This window comes from Trachurus japonicus, chromosome 19, assembly GCF_045865225.1.
Source record: "Trachurus japonicus isolate A0001 chromosome 19, Traja_1.0".
Classification (NCBI taxonomy): domain Eukaryota; kingdom Metazoa; phylum Chordata; class Actinopteri; order Carangiformes; family Carangidae; genus Trachurus; species Trachurus japonicus.
The window spans coordinates 23664666-23688350 of record NC_140925.1 but is presented as its reverse complement, the minus strand read 5'-3'; the positions used below and the strand labels follow the sequence as shown (position 1 = coordinate 23688350).

The 23685-nt window shown below is 40.6% G+C and overlaps 3 protein-coding genes across 3 annotated transcripts; 2 read left to right on the top strand and 1 right to left on the bottom strand.

Moving 5' to 3' along the window:
* Nucleotides 1-252: 252 nt before the first annotated feature.
* Nucleotides 253-3997, top strand: paqr4b (progestin and adipoQ receptor family member IVb). Its single transcript, XM_085761709.1, has 3 exons — nucleotides 253-728; nucleotides 1715-1933; nucleotides 3199-3997. The coding sequence occupies exons 1-3, from the start codon at nucleotides 563-565 to the stop codon at nucleotides 3630-3632; spliced, it is 819 nt and encodes a 272-aa protein (XP_085617835.1). The 5' UTR covers nucleotides 253-562; the 3' UTR covers nucleotides 3633-3997.
* An 81-nt stretch (nucleotides 3998-4078) lies between these two features.
* pelo (pelota mRNA surveillance and ribosome rescue factor) lies at nucleotides 4079-9570 on the bottom strand. Its single transcript, XM_085760748.1, has 13 exons — nucleotides 9364-9570; nucleotides 8954-9046; nucleotides 8502-8652; nucleotides 8059-8149; nucleotides 7116-7279; nucleotides 6406-6466; nucleotides 6005-6166; nucleotides 5869-5915; nucleotides 5671-5744; nucleotides 5506-5577; nucleotides 5120-5194; nucleotides 4988-5019; nucleotides 4079-4612 (listed from the first exon to the last, which is right to left on the bottom strand). The coding sequence occupies exons 1-13, from the start codon at nucleotides 9402-9404 to the stop codon at nucleotides 4515-4517; spliced, it is 1161 nt and encodes a 386-aa protein (XP_085616874.1). The 5' UTR covers nucleotides 9405-9570; the 3' UTR covers nucleotides 4079-4514.
* Nucleotides 9571-9965: 395 nt separating this feature from the next.
* On the top strand, nucleotides 9966-16934 carry ppp1cab (protein phosphatase 1, catalytic subunit, alpha isozyme b). Its single transcript, XM_085760749.1, has 7 exons — nucleotides 9966-10351; nucleotides 11620-11751; nucleotides 12460-12690; nucleotides 13518-13622; nucleotides 14814-15037; nucleotides 15804-15938; nucleotides 16055-16934. Exons 1-7 carry the CDS (start codon nucleotides 10297-10299, stop codon nucleotides 16148-16150), a joined length of 978 nt encoding a protein of 325 aa, XP_085616875.1. The 5' UTR covers nucleotides 9966-10296; the 3' UTR covers nucleotides 16151-16934.
* The last annotated feature ends 6751 nt before the right edge of the window (nucleotides 16935-23685 follow it).

Here is a 23685-nt window from a genome sequence, read left to right as displayed (position 1 = left end):
ACATGTGTGTGGTTATATGCATTCATTATATTATAGAAAAGCAGGTCAATTAAAGTGTAAATCAGTTGCAATAAGAAAACTAACAACCTCCTCAAGTGTTGTAATCCCCACATCATCCTGACTGTAGCACACTGTGGTAAATGGCGTGTCGGTAAGAGGAGAATGTGTGCAGAGAACAACAAGGGAAATACACAAAATATCTATTCAGGATGAAGTTGAGGTGTGTGTGTGTGTGTGTGTGTGTGTGTGTGTGAGAGTTATGAGCTGTGACAAGGAGCAGCTGTGGCATTGCACGTGGCTTTTTGCAAGGATTACTCCAGCTTAGGAGTAAGAGCCGTTTGCTGATTGGTCCTACTGAAAGCATGCCACTTGGCCAGCTAAACAGGTTGCTTGCTTGGAATTACACCTGTCCGAATAATGGCTTTCAAGGACCAGAGTTTTTCAGCTGGTTGTGGGTCATGACTGCTGCAGAGTCATGAGTGGGACTACTTTTAGTATGTAGATGTGGTGAGGAACCTCTGCTGTCAACTAAATGTAAGGAAATTGGCTGCAGGAAGTAGTGATGGGGCTTTACAAAGGACCGCGGCTGCTGGAGTTTGCAAAGACCCCTCCTCACCTTCAGTTCAACAAATATGTCCTGACGGGTTACCGGCCAGTGTCCACAGCTCATGAGTGCCTCAGGAGCCTCTTCTACATGCACAATGAGCTGGGGAATATTTACACTCATGGTAAGTCCAGAAATCAACTGTGCATTGACTGTGATTGTCTTTCTGTAGGAATGCATACCAATTACTGTCAGATACATTAAAGGTAAAAAAAAAAAAATATCAAGTGCATCTGAAGCTTTAAAAATAAATGAAATATATTAAGCAAGGTTTTCCATCCTTGCACACAATCAAACCATTCACGACATGAACCAACAAAACGGGTCACAAATGTCCACTACTCTCACTTGTAACCAGTTAAGAACACTTGACAGGGCTGAGTAATGAGGATATGGGGTATTAGTGGTAATCTGCCCTGGGAATCTCTGGCCTGGAAATAACCTGCAGTTAACTAGGTCTTTAAAGGTGTTTAACTGACTGACACTTTTCAGCTGTTCATACCTCGAGGCTAACTGTTTTCAGCAACCATCTTGGTTACGTGCACACGTTTTACTTGGATGATTAACAATGGTAGAATTACATTATGTGCATATTTAGTTATTCCCAATTTTGCACCTTTAGTGTAAAACACTGAATTCAAACCTGACCTCTCTGTTGTGAAAAACACACACAAAGACGGAAACTTAACTGTGCATGAGCCAAAACTTGCGCAGCCTTGAACTTCCGAAGGCCTCTCCATGACGCTCCATCTTCACCCGGCCTATCCTCTAAGATCATTAACGCTAACGCTCTTACTAAAGGCAAATGAAGGGTATTAGTTTCCTCCATACATGTAGTCAACAGCCGTATGTTTCACATTGTTCCTAACAAGAGGAACTACTCTCTCCAAATTCCTCACATTGATGTGCAAAAGAGGATGTATCCGCATCCGCTCTACAACCCTTGATTATACTTTTGGACATAGAAATGAAATTCTTTTTGCATAAAGACAAGAATCTGATTCTGTGTAAATGTCCTCTATAACAATGTAGTAGACTTCCAAACATATTAACCTTCTCTCTACTTCTTTATCTTCTGTCCCATACCAACTCGTCCTCCTGTCACCACAGGCGTCCCCTTCTTCCTCTTCTTGGTGCTACTGCCTTTCAGCATTCCCTGGATGGAGGTGGAGAGCATTTGGATCTGTGTGGTCCACTACCTGGCCTGCCTCTGCCCCACCGTGGGCTCAGTGGTCTATCATGTGTTCATGAACCATGTGGGAGGAGAACATGTGTACGACACCCTGCTCTCCCTGGACATGTTCGGGGTCTGTCTGGTGAACACCCTGGGTAGGTGGTTGAATGCTTAGATTCAACAGTAGTTGATTGACATTTTGGGAAACAGGAGTTACATTAGAAGTTAGGTACCATCAGTCCATTACATTTCTGCTGTTGAACTGTCACAAATAAGCAAAAGAAACTCCCACTTCTAAGTCCCTAGATATTTCACTTTCATATCTGAATTATTCAACATTTTCTGAAATGTTAATAGTAAGATGACAAGATTGACTATTCTTGGGCCCGTAAACAAAATATAAAATTATGGCCTGGAATTCTTACTTTAATTAAGTTTAGTGTAAAGATGGGGAGGGGAAACCAGTTAGCCCAACTTTGTCGAAACACAACACACTATGCTTTATTCTCTGTTATAAATTTAGACAGTATCCAATTTCATCTATTTTACAAAATTCAAGTTCAAAAACAACAATTTCCTGTTCAATGTGCCAGATATTTGTTGGCTGAATGAAGTAGCTGCCTTAGTTTTGTAGGTAATCATCACTTGCAGTCAGACAAGAAATAGTCCAGCTTTGGTCACCATTCAACAGAATAACAACTAAGAATAACTGGCTGTGGGCTGTAGACTCATATTTACCACCCATTGTCAGATGGATTGCTGGTTTCAGAAAGTTATACAATGTATTGGATGCAGCGCCTGCTAATGAGGAAAAGTGTGTCAGAGCAGAGCAGCAGAGTCTCAAGATGGTACCGGCCCCTCAGTTGTTTTGGGATTAAAGTCAACGTGTGTGGCCTGTAGGTCTTCTCTTTTTTTGCCTTAAAGTCTCAAAAGTTAAGTACAGTAAGTCAAATCTATGTTCAGACTTTTTCATTAAAGCAGAAGTAAGCGATCCGGTGGTTTTGGCTAACTTCTTGTCAGCCGATGGAGTTACAGTAGCAGTCCCCGCCCTCGTCCCTACGTCACCACATTCACGTGCATCCCTTGGCTGCACACACAGAGAGGACCGCCCCTTTATGCCGTTCTCTCTCCTCATTGGATAAAGGTTGTAGGATACAAGGAAAGTTTTCTCCTGGGCTTACAGCAGAGCAGAGTGACTGACAGACCAGTGTTTCAGACCAAACACTCTATAGAAGTGATTGCTGTCGGAAGATATAACTATTTAAGACTTATATTAACACAAATATTCCGCTTACTTCTGCTTTAAGTAAAATGAATCAGAGGTCTGATCTCAACTTTGCCAACTTGTCAATAATGTCTGACTTCAGCTTCAGTGACACTTTGGTTTATTCATTGGTTCATCTTCCCCTTTTCTCTGCAGGAGCACTTCCCATCATTTACATCACCCTTCTCTGCTACCCCATCATGCAGCAGCTTGCCTTGCTGGCCTACATCCTCCTGTCGGCCTACGGGATCTACTCCGCCACCACGGCCCGCACCAACGTCCTGCGCCTGCGAGCCTTCGTCTGGCAGGCCTTGTTCCGCTTCAGCCTCTTCCTCTTCAGGGTGTACGGCAGCGGGGTGGGCAGCCCCAACTCCCTGCGCCTCTTCTGCATCATGGACTCCCTGGCTGTGGTGGGGGGGCTGGTGAACATCATCCAGATCCCTGAGCGCTTCAGCCCGGGCCTGTTCGACAACTGGGGCAACAGCCACCAGATAATGCATGTGATGGTTATTTGTTCCATTATCTACCTGCACTGGGGCACACTGGAGGATTTAGCCTGGATTAAGACGTACCAGTGTCCTACGGAGTGATGCCAAGTGCATCACGGTACACACGCATGCACTTAAGGCTATGCTGGTAGAGATGAGCTTTAGGAATCGTTGAGGCAAGAGGAAGTATGAAAAGAAGGCAAGCTGTTTGAAATGCACTTTAGTCCTAGCTGCTGAAATTCTTCACAAGGGAAGTTAAAAATGTGACATTTTACCAGAGAAGAATAAGAGGAATTTACAGTGTTGTAACTGTGAACCTCGAACTCACCATATCTTATTAAAAATCCTGAGTATACTTGATTTCTAGTTTGCTGAAATGCAGTAGTTTTGGGTTATAATACCCATAACCAAAATAGTTTTTAAATAAAAAAATGTAATTATTATATGTAATAAATTATATATTTTTATATCCTGCTCCAACTTGTTTTTTTTATATAAATATGCATGATGTGAGTGGTTTATGTGACAAAGAGAAATAAGACGAGAGGTTGAATGCTTCGGTTTAATTGCAAGAAAGATAAACTGTATATACACTTGGAAAGAAAAATTATGTTTCTTTTTCTATTGCTAAATGTTCCTTAAACTTAAACAGTCCTCATTTGAAACTTGGCAACAAATTACATTCTTTTTATTGGCATTCTCGTGAAGTAGAGCTCCCTTTGTCAAAGACACTGTCACCTCAAACCAAAAACTGCATCAGGTTATATGAGATATCACGGCCACTTTGGAAAAGCAGGTGTGTTAAATAGATCTGGGAGAGGTGTGGATGTTGCAGAGGTGGAATATATATTGATCATAACACAGCAGCTTTATTGTTTTATAACACACTGACTCATCGCATTCTTGTGTTATCTGTAACAATGGACGTCCATCTTTTTATCTCTTCCTCCAAATCATTTCTCTCCGTGGCCCCGTGTCTTCGGATCAGTCTTCGTCCGAGCTGCTGTCCTCCTCCTCGTCCTCCGATAGGTCGGCGATGGGAAACCTCAAGATGGCGGCAACTCCGCTCAGCTGAGTCAGTTCTGAAGAGACGGGGGGGTGAGGATGAATCAATAGGTGACAACACAGGTGGTAAACAGGCTGATTTCATGTCTGAGTGGGGAAGTGCAAAGAGCGTGGGTGTTGTTGAGCAATTGTTTCTGTTTGTTCCTCACTTCCTAAAGCTAGGACGTCTAAAGAGAAAGTCAGGGTTTCTCCATTTACTGGTGATGACGACAGTAAATCCCTCACAGGGCCACAGTCTGTAAACATTAACTGTGCAGGAGTCACAGTATGATGCTGAGATAACTCATATCATTATATATAAATCAGATGATTAGGATTTTACCCTACAAATACTTTAGATTGTGTCTTTTAAGCGCATAATTAATACAAATATTAAAGGTTTTATAACTTACGTTCACCAGACACATGAAGGCTTGAGAATATCCTGCATGAAACAGATGACAGAGAAAACATGAATCAGCTTTGTGCTGAGTAAAGGATATTCTGTCAGATATGGTAAAAATGTTAACGTAGATAACTGGTACCTGACAGTGCCGCCATTGTCTCTCACACTGTCCACCAACCGGACGTAACGACTCCTCGTGGCGATGTCCTGATGTCTGGGGACGCAAAAAAACATGTGAGTGTGTGTGTCAACATCACGAGAAACCCCTTAAAGCCAATAGATTTGCTGGAATATATGAATGAAAGTCACTGAATGTGGATTTCAAATGTGATTTTTGTCTGTTAACCTTATTCCGAAGTTTGTTTTAGATAAAAATGAGAAAAATTCAGAAAAAAAACAAATGCTTAACAGTAAATTCCAGCTGCAACCAGATTATCCAGCAGTTTCTGTCTCCCAACAGCAGTCTACACATAGATAACCTAAAAATATGTGTCGGGTATATCTCAATCTCATCTCAATACACACCTGAACAGGTTATCACTTATCAGCAAAATGTCGATGGCGAGGGCTTCAGCAGCTTTCTCCACATGAGCCACTCTGAGGATGCAAAGATACAAAGGTTGAAGCATTATCAGAGTTAATGAGAGAAGAAGCTTCTGTGGGTCAAGGACTGTTTACATCATCGCTTACCCATAGAAAGCTCTGTCAGGCTCATGCTGGAGCATCTTGTAGAAATCTTCCAGGGCTTTCACCTCTCCTGCTGCCTGTGTGTTGCACATAAACAAAACATGAACAATATTTCCTAAATAGTCGCTTTTGTCCCAACTTTAGAGCATTTCCTTATGATATGATCACACATATCGAAATATCAGATGATCCATGATTTACCTTTGTATCAGAAAGCCGACTTGTCACAGTGGGATCAGAGAGAATTTCTGCAAAACACAACGACACAAGAACTTGACAAAACTTTCACTTTGATGAGATTTGATTTGTTTACTCTCAGATTCCACTCAGCTCCTACCTTTGAGTGAGTATTTGTGACCTGATGACGAGTGGACCGGCATGAATTTGGGCCGATTCTCCAGCAGGAGCTTGTTGTCATGACGCACTGCCTCTCTAAAGAGGTAGGTGATGAACTGGTCCTTCACAAACCCTGGACTGGCCACCAGGATGCACTTCACCACTGGCAGAAAACAGAGAAAGACAAATCAAACTCTAAAACTTGGGTCAGGTTGAATTTCTTGAAACAGTAAACAAGGCAAAGATTGTGTGGTAACAATGATAAACCACTGTGGTGCCATAAAGACACACGACAGCAAATGTGATGGGAACAAAGTAAAGAAAAGGAGAAGAGTCGAACACAAAACAGGAACATGATCTGCACTGTGTGTGTGCATGTTTACATCCACATAGCAGCCCTACCGTCAAAATTGATATGGCGAAGAATTGCCTGCATCACAGCCTCATAGAACCTCTCCAGTGCCTGCAAACACACACACATTTAATATACAGTAACATGCAAAAGTTTGGGTACCCCTGGTCCAAACTTGTGTTAATGTGAACAGTTAAGCAAGTGGAAGATTAAATGATCCCCAAAAGGTATAAAGTTAAAAATGAGATGACACTCTTTTGCATATTTAAAGCAATTACAGTGTATTATTTTTGTTTTCTACAATTTTAGAGTGAAAAGGGGAAAGTTTAGCAGCAGCCTGCAAAAGAATGGGAAACCCAGGAGACTTGAGCTCTCACATAACAAGTTATCAGATAAGGTATTTACTATTTACGGTACATGCTGTGATAGTTTCCAAAGGGGGGGCTACTAGCTACAGTGTGTCCAAACCTTTGCTGTGGGGCATTTTCCTTTTCTGTTATTTTGAAAATGTAAAAGATGAAAATATAAAAATAATTGTTAAAATGTAAAGGGAATGTGTCATGTCTAACTTTATGCCTTTTGGAGATAATTTCATCTTCCACTTGCTGAACTGTTCACATTAATAGAAACTTTGACAGATGAACTTCCCTGAATATGAGTTTATTTTCAAATATCACACTTTAAAGAAAGTATTTATTTGCTGACTTTTTTCTCCACCATCCATTCATCTCTCTATATTCGTCTCTGTGCAGTGAGGTACCTTCTCATGCTGAGTGCAGCTTCCTCTTCTCTTGCGAGGAATGGTGACCTCAACTTTTGCACGGAGCAGGGTCATGGCGGGGGTCACCAGCACCAGGTTGGCCAGACCCTCCTGCATTACCACAGCTGCCACATCTGCCTTCTGGGATGGATCACATGCCTGCTCTAAAGGGAGGACAAAGCAATAACACTTGGATCATCCTGAAGTATAAACAAATGTATTATCATTATTTCACTATGAATTAGTCTATTTCACTGATGGAGGAATTAGTATTTACTGCATAACGTTGTGTTATTGCTGTAAGTAAAATTGTGTAACTAACCAAGACACTCTTGCAATGAATTCAAATTAATGTGGTGAAAATCAAAGCAGCTATGAGTCAACGGACCACCACTTCTTTAAATACATGATCCCCATCTGTCTGCTGTGAACCTCCCTCCTGGTTCTCTACAGTCTGTTTCCAAGGCAACATGCTGCCTTTGTTGGTTATGTAAATATATTAACAAGAGGACTGTGCATGTTCTGTAAAAGTCACCCTGTCAGTCAGGATCTGCAGACAGAACTGGCTTTGATGTATTTAGTTCACTTGTGATTATTACTTATTATTACCATTAAAACCAAATGCACTCTCTAAAACCGTCCATGTGGACAATCCTCCTGAGTCACTGAAGCAAACAAGCTTCTACAAATATCTGAAAATATGTTTTTACTAACATGCAGCTTTGTGGGTGCAAGTGAGATTTAAACAGCTGAGTGTGTAGTTGCTTAAATCCTGTGAAGGTCTGTCTAGTAAACAAACTACTTGTGAATCCATGTGTGTACTGTTTACAGGTCCGGGTTGATATGTAAGTGAGAAGAGTCAGCTTAAACTAACAAAACACAAGACTGAGACAAATCAACAGGTCGAACTAATTAGACTAATAAAACAGTAGCACCTGCTTACCGATTCTATCCAGTACAACGCTGTCCCAGCTCTTTTTAGCTAGTGTGAACTTCCTGTTGAGCTCAAGCTCAATAGTGTGGTAAGCTCCCATCTGAAGGGTGAGAAACAAAACAGAATCACAACTACTGTTCATTTTAAGGAGGTAGAATTACAAAAACTGTGTAAAAAAAAAAAAAGAATCCTGCATCAGAGGACACAAAGTATTCTGACTTTGGTGTAGTACAGAAAAAGAGTAAATTACAAAAAGTTCTATGTTATAATAATATATAATAATACAAACCAGCACAAGACTGTTCTTAACTCTGTGTCATAGCTACAACTTATCTAACTACTTATCTGACACAATTTCCCAGTATTTTTTTTTTTACTGTAGTATCTTCTCCACTTTAAAGCTTCTACAAATGTGCCAAGGCTACATGTCAGGTTGTTCAAGTGTCTCAGACCTTGACATACTGGTTCTCCTCTAAGTTAGTGCCCTTTACTCTCAGCTGGCAGGCCTGGGAGTCAAAGTCGATCGTCTCCACACATAAAGTAAGAGTTGTGCGAACTCTGGAGCTGCCAACGCTTCCAGTGGTGGACTCTGTCTGTACCTTCCTGTGGGAACAATGGGAAACGGACTTGAAACTGCGACCCTTATGACAAGCTGTGTGTGTTTTCTGAAAACATATTGTGTCTGTGGCTGTGGGGTACATAGTGAGACATTCAAATAAAGTGTGTATAAACACTGCATACAACAAAGTTAGGTGGAACAAAGCACTACTAGATGATACATGAATGGGCCCAAAGAGATGCAGTGTTGCCAGATAGATACACTGATTCTAGATCATAACAACAACAAAATCCTTATGCACTAGCCTAAAATGTTGTCTGATAGTTGGGCGTTTTCACTTGTTACCTGATAGTGGAGGCTCTCAAGCTGTCTCCCACTTGCAGCAAGTTGTAGGTATGCCACATATCCTCTGCCTCCTCTGGCATCAGGGTCACCTGACTGAACAAGTGTGACATAGATGGTGACACATTGCAGGAGCATCCATATTGCTACAATTTATGGAGTGTACATCAACCATAACACAGTTAGAGGTTTGCTCAGTTGTTATTGAGTCTAAACTTATATCCACTGGATGTGAATGGTATGGTCTATGTGACGTTTCGTGCCCTCAGTTACTGACACAACATGTCTCTGTTGGTATAATTGAATGTAAGTCACACATGGCTACTTATTACTATTAAAATGACACATGTACAGTCAGCTGTAAAGTGGCATGCTGGTTAGCTTGCTAACATTAGCTGTCGCCAGTCACTCACCCGGCATTATCTTTCTCAATGTCTTTATGGATCAGCTTCATGGTTGGATGGGTGTATGATATATATATATATATATTTAAGAAAGTATTAAGAGCGTAAGATATATAGGTTCACAATAATCCGAGTTGGAGTCATGTTTATCTTACAGTAAACTAGCAGACTAGCTAAGCCATCTCTGTGCTTCAGGATGAATCACTCGGTGTGTGTGTTGCCAGGCGCTAGGACATTGCGTCATGTCGTCAATTCTTCCCATCTTGGTCACTTCCGTGGGTGTCGCTCTACTGCGCAACAAATACAGAGCCGTAGAAACACTCGTATTTGACTTAAAAGGGGCAGTTGTCGTGTTCACTTGCATGTTTTGATACATTTCTCCATGAAAGTCGAGCAAAACATCAGTTATATCCGAGAATTATTGTCCTTTTTTACATTGTGGTTTGAGATAAGTAAATGCTGACAGACTTTCGAAACAGCCAATAAGGGAAGAGAATAGGTCCCCGAAGTACCGCCTACTGGCAAAACTGACCAATGGGAACGCGGCAACTGTCACGAAGCCACTTCCGTTCATCCTCGCTTTGAGCTAACGCTCATCTAGCCCTTTTTTTGTCGATGGCATGGTGCTACTAGCTACGGCAGATACAGCGTTCACACGGGAAAATACGACCACTTAAAGTTAAATTGGACATGTAAGGGAAAATAGCCGATTAATGCTAATTGCGGTAGTACACGCCAGCCACCACATCTTCAACAATTCAACACCCAGCCTCAAATTTTGAGGTTGCCAATTTTGTCCCAAGGTTAGCCAGCTAGCGGGCTAACGATAGCCGATTAACGCTAAACTAGTTGAGCTAACGGTTCCTCGGCAGCTAGTTAACAGTTCACGACGTTTTTAATTCGCAGAAGTTGATAGAAATCGACGAAAATCGAGGAAATAGCATGGCAGAAGCCGACAAGTTGAACATCGACTCCATTATACAGCGTCTGCTGGAAGGTAAGAGTTATTTCGGTCGATATTTATTCACCGAGGTAGCCATTTTAGCTAACAGTGGGGGCTAGACAACGGTGGCCACTTTAGGTTACGTTACCGAGTTAAGTTCATCCACTGTATCTTTTTAACGAAAGACAGGGCGTAACATTTTGTTGTTTATAAGAAGTAAAAGAAAATTTTCATTTTTTCCAGCTGGTTCGTGATGGATGTCCAGCTATTTGTATACTGTACTCTGCTCGATTAATATCCATACGTAACAATAAGAGCATTCGTCTCGATAACCCTGAAATATCATTTATGAAGGTGAAGCAGAATGCATCTAAAAACTCCGCTAAATTAGAAATGTGAACAGTAAGGGTTATGTAGAAAAGTGTAGTGAGGGTGGTTTTGTTTGAGTTGCACTCGGTGATCCCGTTGTGCTCCTTTTCGCTCGTATTTACATCCAAACGACTTGCATCTAAAGGCGGGCTCCGAGATGCATTTTTAAAAAATTACCCATATTCCTCTAAAAAAAAAGTCATGCGTTGTTCCAACATTCACTATTTTTAGAGTAGTCAGTATTTTCTCCTTAGTTTCCTTCTCTGGCTGAATTTTGTTTGCAACATTGATTGCACATACATACTATCACCATTTCATCAAAATAGTGACATTTAACTTGTATACATTTTATACCCACAATAGTTGGCTGAATTGGAATAGATTGCAAAATTATAATAAGTTATTTGAGAATAATTTATTTTAGTAGTTTTTCCCTTAAATGGGCTGGCTGGATCCAGCCTCTCTCATTGTAACAATTGCTTTTCTTTGTTTTGTGACAGTAAACTGAGGGATTTAGTTTGTTTGTTTGATCACAACAAACATTTAGGGGTTATTACTTGGGATTGGTGATTGCCTTTTATATTGTACTGTTGTCTCTACATTTTGTAGGAATGATCCTTAGTTGCAGCCTGCAGCCCTTCATATTTTACATATTTATGTTGGCTCAGATGATGGAAGAAAGTTTATGAATACTTGTCAGCATGCAAACTGTAAATGAATGTGCCATTTGGCCGTGGCAGTCTGCCATACTTTGCACAGACGGTGTCGGTCTGATTTAGATTTAAAAAGCAGTATCTCACCAACTCTGAAAATACTTGTATTTTATAAGCAAAGTTTATCACAGCATTGTTCTATCTTCTATCTTTTCTTTCTCTATACAAATGAGAAAAAATAATAAACATTGTTGTTCCTGATGCACAACTTCTCACTCCTGTTCTGTTTTCCCCCCACAGTGAAAGGCTCTCGACCCGGCAAAAATGTTCAACTGACAGAGAATGAAATCCGTGGTCTCTGCCTCAAATCCCGGGAGATCTTCCTCAGCCAGCCAATCCTGCTTGAACTTGAGGCGCCCCTCAAGATTTGTGGTGAGGCTTAGTTGTGTTCCTTAGAGTCAAGGGAATTCTCAAATGTGGTCACACAGTATTTACGAACCCTCTTGGATTGCTGCTGGAGCTTAGAGAGCTGGAGTATTAGCAGAGAGCTTACATTCACATTAAGTTGTGTATTCTTATTACCTGACACTGTAAAGTTTTCAAATGATAGTTTAAGATCTAATTTCAAAAGAAAATGTTTTAAATTCACACAGCAGTATACAGCGCATGGCTGTGACCTTGCCCCATAATTACAGAACTGAAGGGATAAACAGATAATAAAGGCCTGCCTATCCTGTGCTGTTTTGCACTTCTAGTCTCCTGGGAGTTGCCCTCCTGTGTTATACTGCTGATGCCAGTTGATGAAGAATTGTAGTTTAAAGGAACAGCCTGCAAATTTCAGAAATTTTGCACTGCAGTGAAAATCACTAGTACCCTCGCATTAAATGCCAACCTGCACATTCAACAAACTGTTGCATCATCACAAAAAACAAGTCGAGCAACAAGAGTAACAGTGTTCATTTGAAATAATGCATGGCCAGTCATCGTAGGCAGAGTGGGTTAATTTGCAAGGTGCCAACTGTTGTTGTACCCGTATCCAGGTTACTTCTTGTTGTGCTTATACACACCCAGCATTATAATCACAACTTTGACACACACACACACCTCTATCTCCGTTCTGAACACTGTTTGTCTCACCAGGTGATGTCCATGGGCAGTACTATGATCTGCTCAGGCTGTTTGAATATGGGGGCTTTCCTCCGGAGAGCAACTACCTGTTCCTGGGGGACTATGTAGACAGAGGCAAGCAGTCCCTGGAGACCATCTGCCTGTTGCTGGCTTACAAGATCAAATACCCCGAAAACTTCTTTCTGCTGAGAGGAAACCATGAGTGCGCGTCCATTAACAGAATATATGGCTTCTATGATGAGTGTAAGTTGTGTAACTTCCACACAGATACAGACATCTTACCAATCTCTTCACTACACCTATTGCTTACATGAATTATGATAAAAATGTGACTGAATAGGTTGCAGCTGGGATAATTCACGCAGTCACACTCATTTTGATGTTCATTTACATTTGTCCAATGGGGGAAAAAAGTAAAGCAAGAAACAGTCAAAGATCATTGTGTGTTTTTTCACACATACTTTTTAGACTTCTAAAATTGAATAATCTGCAAGAGCACAGTAAATTAATTTGATCATCCTAGATATTGTATGAGAATTGTATTGTCTTTTAATTGTGGTTTGTCTGGTCTCACGTTGAACATTTTGATTATGGTTTACAAATTGTAGTAACACTGGCTGAAACAAAACAAAAAACCACACCTCATTTTCACAATTATTGTTTAGTGAAAATATATTGGCAGCAAGTAAAAATTCTTGTATGTCACCTGCTTGTTTGTTTTGTTTGTATCTGCAGTAACAAACAATGTCTTTCACTGAGTCTGCAAACCACTATTTTGTTAACTTGGAGAAGAAACAATTTTATTTCTCACTTTGAGCTGTTAAAAGTTAGCTTTTTAGTTGTTAGAGAAACCAATGCTACAACACATAACCTCTGAATTCACTAGGCTTTGGGCTAAGGAGCATGATCAGGCAGAATGGGCAGTGGTTAATCACATGCCGTTCTCTGCTATTCACAGCCAGGATTATGTAAAATGTTGTGTTTCTAACGTGATGCAATAGGTGCGGCAGCTGTTAAGATTTTATAGGGCACAAGATTAGATTGTGACCAAGTGTGTTTTCTTCCCACAGGTAAGAGGCGATACAACATAAAGCTGTGGAAGACCTTCACCGACTGCTTCAACTGTTTGCCTGTTGCTGCCATTGTTGACGAGAAGATCTTCTGTTGCCATGGAGGTATCCTCATCAAACAGTTCATTTGGCTTCTATCCAGAGCGCACACAAAAACTCGCCTCTGCACTGTCGTTACTATCAACATACTGGCCAAAGGCCTGCAGGAGTGTGGGATCTTAATTTGTTGTTGGAGTCTATTTATATTTCCTATCCCTGTATCAGCAGACTTGGCTTTAGAGCCAGGCTGTTTTTTCTAATCACATCTCCTGATAACAGGTACAAAATAGTAAAATTTTATTATACAGTTACAATAGATAGTTCCTCTGACTCTGACATTGTGTGTACCAGGTAACCATGGTGCTCTCTATCTGATACATTTAGTGTTTTTTTATTGATGCATAATAAGGCTTAAACACAGTTCACGTGTCTCACCACTAAAGATTTCAAAGTGTGCTGTGCTCAAAACTAAAGGATCAATGTTGACAGATGTTATTTGTATTTGTTATAATTTAAAGTCGTTTGCAGCCCTTTGAATACAGAACATAACTTGGCGATTAGGGCCTAAAGGTTCAGGCAAAGTGACACCGACAGTCAGTCACAGTTGTCTCCTGTCTGAGACGATACACAAAATATGTCAACATGCACTCATAATCATGAGGGTAGACACCACCTGCCTCTGGGAACATAAAGTTACATAAGACAGAGCACACACAGGAGCTTGTATGTTTGTTCAACTTATTTGTTCAGCATATTGAAGTTAAAGCCCCAGTCCGTCAATAAGCATGTATAAGTAACATCAGTGTTAATACAAAAGATGAAGAGGGATGACTTTTATCCATTCAAAATATTTTTTTTGTTAATCAAATTTTATATGCCTTGCTTCTTCTGTTTAACTCTTACTGGTGTTAACGACGGGCAGTACATAAAGTAAATCATTTTATAACCAGTTTTTCTCAGTTTTAAAAGACCTGAAAATATTCCTGTTAATCACAGTATGTTGTTCGTCATGAGAAGTTGGTCTCATGGTTGACATTTGTCTCAACCAAACAAATTGTTCCATGACAACTGCTTCTTGCTGTCACATGTCATATTAACTCAGACTTTGCTCATGTTTAGATGTTTTACAGTAAATCCTAAGATTAAAACCGTTGATCCACAGTCAGACCTGAGAGCAGCAAGAAACATATTGTATGTGTAAAATCTTAATATAAAGTTTTTTTCTGCTTTCTAACACGAAATGGTTTTGCTCTGCAGGCCTATCCCCAGACCTCCAGTCGATGGAGCAGGTGCGAAGGGTCATGCGCCCCACTGATGTGCCTGACCAGGGCCTCCTGTGCGACCTGCTGTGGGCCGACCCAGACAAGGATGTGCTGGGCTGGGGCGAGAACGACCGTGGCGTCTCCTTCACTTTTGGTGCTGACGTGGTCACAAAGTTCCTCCACAAACATGACATGGACCTCATTTGTCGGGCCCATCAGGTCAGAACAAAGCCCCGCTTCTTTAGCTAGGCTTTTTTTGAAGTGGTGATGAGCCTTCTTTTTTTATATCTTGTTAAATAGGCAACGTTTGGTGTATAATTCAGGTTTAACTCTGATAGACCAATGGGCTCTATGCACAGCTCCACTATTTCCTGAACTTAATGCTGCTACTTTGTTTCTTGTCTTACAATATTGGACAAACTGATTAATCCAGGTGTGTCTGAGTAGGCACAATGGTCAGACACACCTGGATTAATCAGTTTGTCCAATATTGTAAGACAGGAAATAAAAGAGCAGCCTTAAATTCAGGAAGTAGTGAAGCTGTGCAGAGAGCCCATATGATGAGGCAATAAAATGTACTTTAATACCTAGTTACGTGAACAAATTGCGGATGGTTACTAGATCTAGGTTTTAGTTTTCCTATAGTCGTCCTCCTGCTGTGAATCTTGAGCCCTTTTATTTGCAAAAACCTGTTGAAGGTAAAACAAGGGGTAGCACTTAAACCAAACAAACCCTTGTCCAGATGTTAGTGAATATTTGAACAGTCAGGTGAAACTGCAGAAGCACTTAAATAGCATCTGTAGCACAGTGGGACCAGCTGGAAACCCGTTAACAGTGTCAGCGCAGTGGGAGTCAGTTTGCTTTTCCTGACGACAGGCAGCAGTGTGAGTAATAGAGACGTGTTTTCTTAAATTCATGGTAAATGAATTACAAGCCTCTGGCTCTGTTTCCCCTGATTTATGGTTTTCCATCTCTCTGTCTTCAGGTGGTTGAGGACGGATATGAGTTCTTTGCAAAGAGGCAGCTGGTGACGCTGTTCTCAGCCCCAAACTACTGCGGGGAGTTCGACAACGCCGGGGCCATGATGAGCGTAGACGAGACCCTCATGTGCTCATTCCAGGTAAGCAAGAGACCCACCTGAAAATCTGACTTTGACAAATATTTCCCACCAAACTATCATTTAAAAAAAACCATTGAACTTTGCTCACTTTTGTCGATGTTGTTTCCTTCTCACAGATTCTCAAACCCGCAGACAAGAAGCTGTTCTACGGCGGCGGCGGGGGCATGGGCTCCGGCCGCCCCGTCACTCCCCCAAGGAAAGCTAAGAAATGACACCAGTAGTTTGCCCTCGACCTCCAACCCATCCCTCCTGCCCTCTCTACCTCTCTTCTCCTTTCTTTCACCAAACAGCCAGAAATCAAACCTATACCCAGGGCTTTTTTCCTTTTTTATCTGTACTTCTTAAAACATTTAATGTTACGAATTTGTCTGAGTGAGTGTGTGCGTGCGCAGATGAAAAAAAAAACGCATCTCGTCTGCCGGTGAGCATTAAAATCATGTGTGCACGTGTACATTTTGTGTGAGAGTATTAGAGATTTATACTTTCCCCTCTCTTACCACTCTTCCCGTGGAAAGGTTGAAACCACAGTGTCTGTCTGTACAGTAATTTTGACTGAAAAAGCAGGGTTGGGGAAACAGTGGGAGAATTGCTGACATAATGAATTTTGGCAGCAAGCCCTGCCTGCAGGTTGTGTGTGTGTACTTGTGGAGGGGGGGAGTATTTTGTTTTCCCTGTCCTCTGTACTGTAAAATCTCAAACACAGGTATGTGCATGTGAGCGTGTGCGTGCATGCAGTGTCTTGCCCCTATCTGAGTGTGACGTCTCGGTATCCTTGAAACAGGAAGGAGTACCTCACCTTGTCTCGCAAGAGCAAGCACGTGCTTACTCACACACACACACACACATGCATATGACTCTTCAGATTCATATGAGCCAGAGCTGTAAAAACCCCATACAGTTTAGGTTTGTACAGATTTGATTACTTGAAAGAGATTTTTTGTGAATTCGTTTTGTAGTCTTTCATCAAGTTGACCAATAAAGCGAGAATCTGAGCTACACTGTCTACTTGTAGTTTTTTGTTGCAGACCTATGTACATTTGACATAAATGTCAGTTGTCACAGATGTCATTTATCATTAAGTATTATGCTAAAATCTATTTGGTCGCCAGTTTTTAGTGTAACGATCTTTTCTCACAATGGCAGTTTATTGCCGTCTTTTACTTCAGTGTATTTTTCAGCTATTTCTTGATTTTAAAACAGGGACAGAGCGAAGGAGTGAAAGAGGGAGAGACAGGATGACAGGCAGCAAAGAGTTGGATTTGAGCCCAAGCTCCTGTGACGAGGACTGGGCCCTAGAAGTGGTCTGTGCTGCACCAGGTGAGTCACTAGGGTGTTACCTGTCTATTTGTTGACTCATGTCCTCATCTGTCCATATCAATTTTAGTCTCTCCTTCACATTGGACACATTTACATAAAAACACGTTTATAACCAACACCATAAATGTGGCAGGGACAAGACCCATTGTAAACTGTTGTCCCATGGCCATATTATGATTACCGTAAACTAAATGAGCGGAAGTTTTATCTAAGTATTTTTTGCTGTAAATTGACACTCCTACCTAAAGAATTTACCACAAGTCATTACACCGTCTTGCGCAAGAGTTCATTTCATTTGCATACTCAGACACTTGTGTTTGACAACATGCTTTTGAGAACAATGTTAGCTAACGTGTTTACAGTAAGTGCTGCTGTCAGTCACTCTGATGTTCAGCTGTTGTCCACAAGGAGGCAGTGTTGAGCTCCTTTGACTGCACCAGTCAAAAGATCCACATAATATCGAGGCACAGATGGATAAGAGAGCTGTTGCTTTACATTTCCCCCCCAAGGGAGCATGAATGTTTCATAAGAACTCATATAAAATCTATAATTATAATGTAACACTGATCGACTGCTGCTGTCGTTGCAATAGTTTGAATCGAATCCCATTCCCATTTCAAAGTTGTCACCAGTTTAAAAATAATGTTTTTATAAGACGTATAAAACATTCACCTTCTTTTCCTGCACATGGCCTCTGCTGAAAACTGTAAGTCTGTTTTATGTTCTTCAATCTATAATTATCAAAAAAGGATCCGGTTTCATTCTTAGGCATTTCTCAGGCTCTCCTTGCATTCATTCATCTTCCTGTCATCAACACCCTTCTCCAAGACACTCTGTCCATCACCTCGCCTTCCTTTTACAGGACCAATGAGGTGAGAGGTGAAGGGTGCAGCTGAGGAGGGAGTAGGGGGGGGTGAGGACTTAAAAAAACACATTTAAACTTCTTTTTAAACTGGAAATCAAATTTCTGTAATGCTCCATCTTGTAGGTTGATGTGAATAATTTCTTTTTTCCATATTTAAAAAGCCAAAGTTTGACTGTGTGATCCCCGGATAAACATTTTTTCAAGACATAAGAAAAAAGGAAATTCATTACAAAAGTGTTGACCCAGTTGTTTCATAACATCCTGGTGCTGAAACCATTGTTACCTTTTCAAACCTCTGCAAACAAAACAATGTGGTTAGAGCTGAAAGATGTTTACGAGGCTGAAATATGTATCGCACAGAAACCACACCATCATTGCAAAACCGTCTCCGATATGTGTCCGCCATTGGGTTGGGGGTGGGTGTCGAGACTCATTCTACTTCAGGAGTACAATCCTCTGTACATTTATAGCAGGTCGATGGAGACTTAAGGTCACCCGTGGTCGTCAGAATTTGTCAGTGGCTATGTGGTCTCAAATTCTCACTGCGGCACTTCTGCAGGATTATGTTGCTAAATCTTGTGCTGCTCAGTGAGTCTTGAAGACTCAGATGCATGTGACCCAATTGCTCATGTAAACAGGTTTGCTCTATTCAATACTTTTACAAGAGTGTAACCAAAAAAAAAAAAGTCATAGATTATTATAGGAACCAATCCAGGTTTGTGACTGGCAGTGATTGCACTTGAGTCACAGTAATCAACTCGAAAATAGTGTCTTGGTTAGATAAGCTCACTCGAAATAGACAAGACATTGAAGATGTAGTATATTTCCAAGAGCTCATCTTTCAGATGATACCAAATACTGTACATACTCGTTCATACAGCTATGCTGGCCTGAAACATTAACTGTTGAATTTATGACTGGCTATTATGAAGCCCCAGAACTGATTTTGTTCATGTGCAGACATCTAAAAAAAAAAAAAAAAAGACAATTTAGTCAAAACAGTCCAACATGTTACTTTGGAAATAAACTGATACGTTCAACAGTAAGATGGAGCTGTGCCTCTATCTATCTATCTATCTATCTATCTATCTATCTATCTATCTATCTATCTATCTATCTATCTATCTATCTATCTATCTATCTATCTATCTATCTATCTATCTATCTATTATAAGAAACTGATTGATCAACAGAGAATGCGTATTAGAGTATCTGTTGAAAAGAGGCTTCAGAAGTGAGTAAATGCTGAAAATTATTGTTCAGATTCAGATTCTGCTTTATTTGTCCTTTGTAGGGAACTTGTTTTCATTCACCTGTGCAAACAAACATCCTCAAGATGCAACATACAGTATACACATACCCACATTAATCAGTAATAACACAAAACAACACAGCACAGTCCTTGTCTCATATTGTCCCATGAAGGTATTAGGCTATATTGACACCTTTAAAACAATAAAATAGGAGTAAACACTAGTCCTATAGTGTGTTTGAGTAAGACTGAAAAATATTTTGAACACGTACAATTTACTCCAAATGTTCAGCAGCAGGTGTAACCGAGTAAATTTAACTCATTGTGTAGAAATAACCTCTCTGCAATCTTAATATAGAAGTGCCAGTGGGGCAGCTGAGTAAAATCTGAGTTTATGCGATCCAGTGAAGTGAGTGTGATGCTGTGCTTCACGCTGCAGATGCTGATTGCTGAGTTTCCCAATCAAAGCTCTCGTGCTTGTAAATTGACAGGAGCGGCCTTTAAAAAATGCAGACCCAGCAAAGTAAATGACACTCCATCATTAAAATGAAAGCTACTTTTGATCAACAGGCTCGCTTTCCTGTCAACTCCCCTGTGGCTTATATAGTACAGCCTTAAGTGTGAGGAATGGTGTGAACAACCAGGGACTCTTCGGCCCCAGTGTAACACACGGCGCCGATATTGATGACACTGTGGAGTCGAATGCGTCCTCTAGCATCCTTCTCTTATATTCTGCCTGGAGCTGAAAGTTGAAAAGTTGCGAGGTCCGGACCGAAGCATTCTGCATTTAAAAAAGCTGCAAAGCTGTCGTGGTGCCATGCCCAGCAGTCCAGTGTCACCTGCTCTATTTATAACTCACCAGGAATTCTGGATTCAGAGACTCAGCTGCCACTTCTATTATTACTATTAGCTAATGCTGTAACAAGTACCCAGCTAACTCTGACGCTGGGGCTCCTTCATCCATTGCCTTATTGCCCAGTACTAATTATGTCCTTACTCTCAATACCACACGTGTCCCATGTTATTGGATTCAGTGTTGGTGCTTAGTGAATGTTTTGGCACCATGATTTATTTTGGATGCAAGTTAGACTAAGGAGATGCTGTTGGAGTTTTAACTTGTTGCTTGGAACCTGAGACTTTTTTTATGTTATGTTATGTCTATGTTATATATTTGTTACTTGTACATAAGAGTTATACCACAAAGTCTAAGTTGTTTGCGCCTAACCAAAATTTAACATCCATATTAATCAGCTGGGTAGGATACAGTAGTGTGCAACCCACAAAACATGCTGTTAATGACAATAACCTTCTTTAGGAAATATGTCAGTCTTTCCTGGCTCCATGTCTATAAGTGACAAATGTCGCCTTGTCCCTCTCACTTTGCTCGTACCGTGCAAGTCAGCAGAGACAGACTTAGTTGCATAAGATAGCTTGTGTGCGTACAGCTGCACTAGCACAGTACTTAACACTTGTACAGAACTGGGAACATGTATAGAGTTCACAAGCGGAGGAGGGAGGGCTCGACGGGTTAAGGCGGCACATGGTGATCCCTCAGCCTGGCACGAAGGCGTGGCATGTTAGCGACACGGTGGGAGTTAGAGGTGATGGGTGTCCCAGCTCGCAGGAGGGTTTTACGCCGTAGTAGTCCCTGCACACATGGGCTCCTGACACTTCAGGGATAGACGGAGGCGGAAGATGGAGGGGAGCGAGGGAGAAACCTTATCCTTCTGGGATATTGAGTTAAATGTCATTGCTCTGCCCTGAGGGAGACACTGACAGGCCGACCCCTATCGCAGCCCCCCCAAATCTCAGAGGTCAGAGCGGCTGTACGACAGCTGAGGCCTGGAGAGTGGCTGGGTGAAACAGAGATGGGGACACGGGCAGAACAGAATGAGTGTAAAATATTTAATCGTCATGTCCAGCAACAAAAAGAAGAAGCTAGTCCCAAATGTCAACCCTTCTCACACAAAGACTAATTAATCATTTTAAAACAGTTCCTGTTAATCTTAGTTTCACATTTGGCTGGGGAGCAGATATTTTTGCTCAGAGTGTGTATTGTAGGTTCACTTTATTCATACTCATATGTTCTTATAGATGACATGTAGGAATAAAAATGATTATAAACACTAAATAATATTCAATATTTACTAAAATGCTAGTATAATGAGGTACATGAATATGTTTACAACATACAGCTCTGGGAATAATTAAGAGACCACTTCAAAATGATCAGTTCCTCTGGTTTTACTATTCATAGCCATGTGTTTGAGTAAAATTAACACTTTTGTTTCATTCTATAACCTACTGACAAAATTTCTCCCAAATTTGAAATAAAAATATTGTCATTTAGAGCATTTATTTGCAGAAAATGGCAACAGGTCAAAATAACAAAAAAATTCTGGTGTTTTCAGACCTTGTATAATGCAAAGAAAACAAGTTCATATTCATTTTAAAACAACACAACACTACTTTTTAAACTTAGGAAGAGTTTAGAAATCCAAATTGGTGGAATAATCCCAATTTTTAATCGCAGCAGTGTTTTTAAAAAAAAATTATTTATAATCTTTCTTCCTCATTAAATCTGATTTGGTTCAGGTGATCAGCTAAGTAGAGTGAGATGTGCTTGTATTGGAGTTCAGACACTGGAATCGATGGCTGCCATACATGTAGAGAAGATGATTTATTAAGAACATGTTGGAGTGGTCTCTTTATGTTTTCCAGAGCTGTAGATGCCTCTGTGATTATGCACACACACAGTTTACAGCTGATCTCATACTCTGTCTCAGTGAGATGCTTTGTGAGTGAAATTCTCCCACCACTTTAAAATATGCATTAAACTAAGAGCCTTCTCTGCTTGTTTGCCACTCTCTTCTCCATCATGGATAATTTACTGAACTTTCTGGGACGGAAGTTGCCCCTCACCAGAAGGCCAGAGGGCTGAGTCAGTTGGTCACCAGCTGCTGTTTGAAAAACCTGAAAGCTTCCACAAAAACAACTTCACTGTGCAGGAGTGTGTATTCCCAGGGGAGGAGCAGCACAAGTGTGTTTGTTGTGTTACCAGCAGGCCCTAACCCTAACCCTAACCCTACCTACTGTAAATCTCCGAAAGATGCATTTAGAGCGAACTACACATTCATTAAATGTAAAAATGTAAATACCAGCCGTAATAACAAAAGAGAATTGAATACTGCTGAGTCATAAGGGTTGTGTAAAGTAACACACACATCTATATTTATACAGTACGTGTGTGTTCTTAAAAAAATTTCTTTTGCTTTATTTCCAGACAAACTAGTGACCGTCCTTGAGCGGGGACAACCTGAGTTACGACCTCCATGACTAGAAACATCCACCCTGCTGGAGTGTCCTTGAACAAGTTGGGGAATCTATTTCAGGTGTGCCACTATTTATATTCATCAATATTGTACAAAACAAATCAGTAAAAGCAACATTCTTTGACAAAGGCGGAAGAAAACAAATGTTTTTTCTACATCCGTCAGCATAAGAGAAAAACTTCACAGAAACAGTGAATAAAAAAACAACTGATAGTATTTAACATGTTTGAGTTTTTTTACTTTATTATTTCTGCACCAATTCTTTTTTTCCCCCAAGTTAAATTTGTGACATATCTGAATAATTTGCTAAAGAAATGTACACAGTTTGGTCTCAGTATAAACTGAACCTTACATAACTTTTACTGACTGTAAAGACACAGGTGGTGTTGAAAAGACAAGAGCAGCTGTTTCTCTGTTTCTGTTTGACCTGATTTGTTTGAATTCGTCAACCGTCATCATGACCATCCACTTTATGATGGTCACACTCTGAGTGACAGAGGCACTCAAGAGAAATATGACGCAGTAAAAATCAAATATCAACATATAGTATAACACTAATGACTGACATTGAAAGCAGTTAAACTCTTATGATGTTTTATATACAGTTTATATTTATATACAGTATATATTTAGTTTATATATATATATATATATATATATATATATATATATATATATACAGTACAACTAAAAATAAAGTTTGAAGAATGCAGCATTGACTCAAACAAAAGCTGCTCAACAAATGCAATTAACAGAAAACAGACTGATCTTTGCTGTAGGCCTTTACACTGCACAACAACACAATCCTGTAATAAATAGATTGCAACAAAAATGTGTCGTGTGGCTGTGGAAGGTGCTGAGCAGAGACCACTGCTGTTCTCACAGGAACACCTGTCAGTTTATTGATTAGCAACAGCAACTTGAATCCCTGTCTACAGAGGACTCAGCAGCAGCCAGCAGCCTGTTTACTGCTGTTAAAAC

Coding starts and splice junctions, on each gene's coding strand:
- paqr4b (XM_085761709.1), top strand. CDS start 563: ATGGGGCTTTACAAAGGACCGCGGCTGCTGGAGTTTGCAAAGACCCCT. Junction 729..1,714: donor GGGGAATATTTACACTCATG/GTAAGTCCAGAA, acceptor CTGTCACCACAG/GCGTCCCCTTCTTCCTCTTC. Junction 1,934..3,198: donor CTGTCTGGTGAACACCCTGG/GTAGGTGGTTGA, acceptor TTTTCTCTGCAG/GAGCACTTCCCATCATTTAC.
- pelo (XM_085760748.1), bottom strand. CDS start 9,404: ATGAAGCTGATCCATAAAGACATTGAGAAAGATAATGCCGG. Junction 8,653..8,953: donor TTGAGAGCCTCCACTATCAG/GTAACAAGTGAA, acceptor TTGTTCCCACAG/GAAGGTACAGACAGAGTCCA. Junction 5,578..5,670: donor CCTGACAGAGCTTTCTATGG/GTAAGCGATGAT, acceptor TTGCATCCTCAG/AGTGGCTCATGTGGAGAAAG.
- ppp1cab (XM_085760749.1), top strand. CDS start 10,297: ATGGCAGAAGCCGACAAGTTGAACATCGACTCCATTATACAGCGTCTG. Junction 13,623..14,813: donor GATCTTCTGTTGCCATGGAG/GTATCCTCATCA, acceptor TTTGCTCTGCAG/GCCTATCCCCAGACCTCCAG. Junction 15,939..16,054: donor CCCTCATGTGCTCATTCCAG/GTAAGCAAGAGA, acceptor TCCTTCTCACAG/ATTCTCAAACCCGCAGACAA.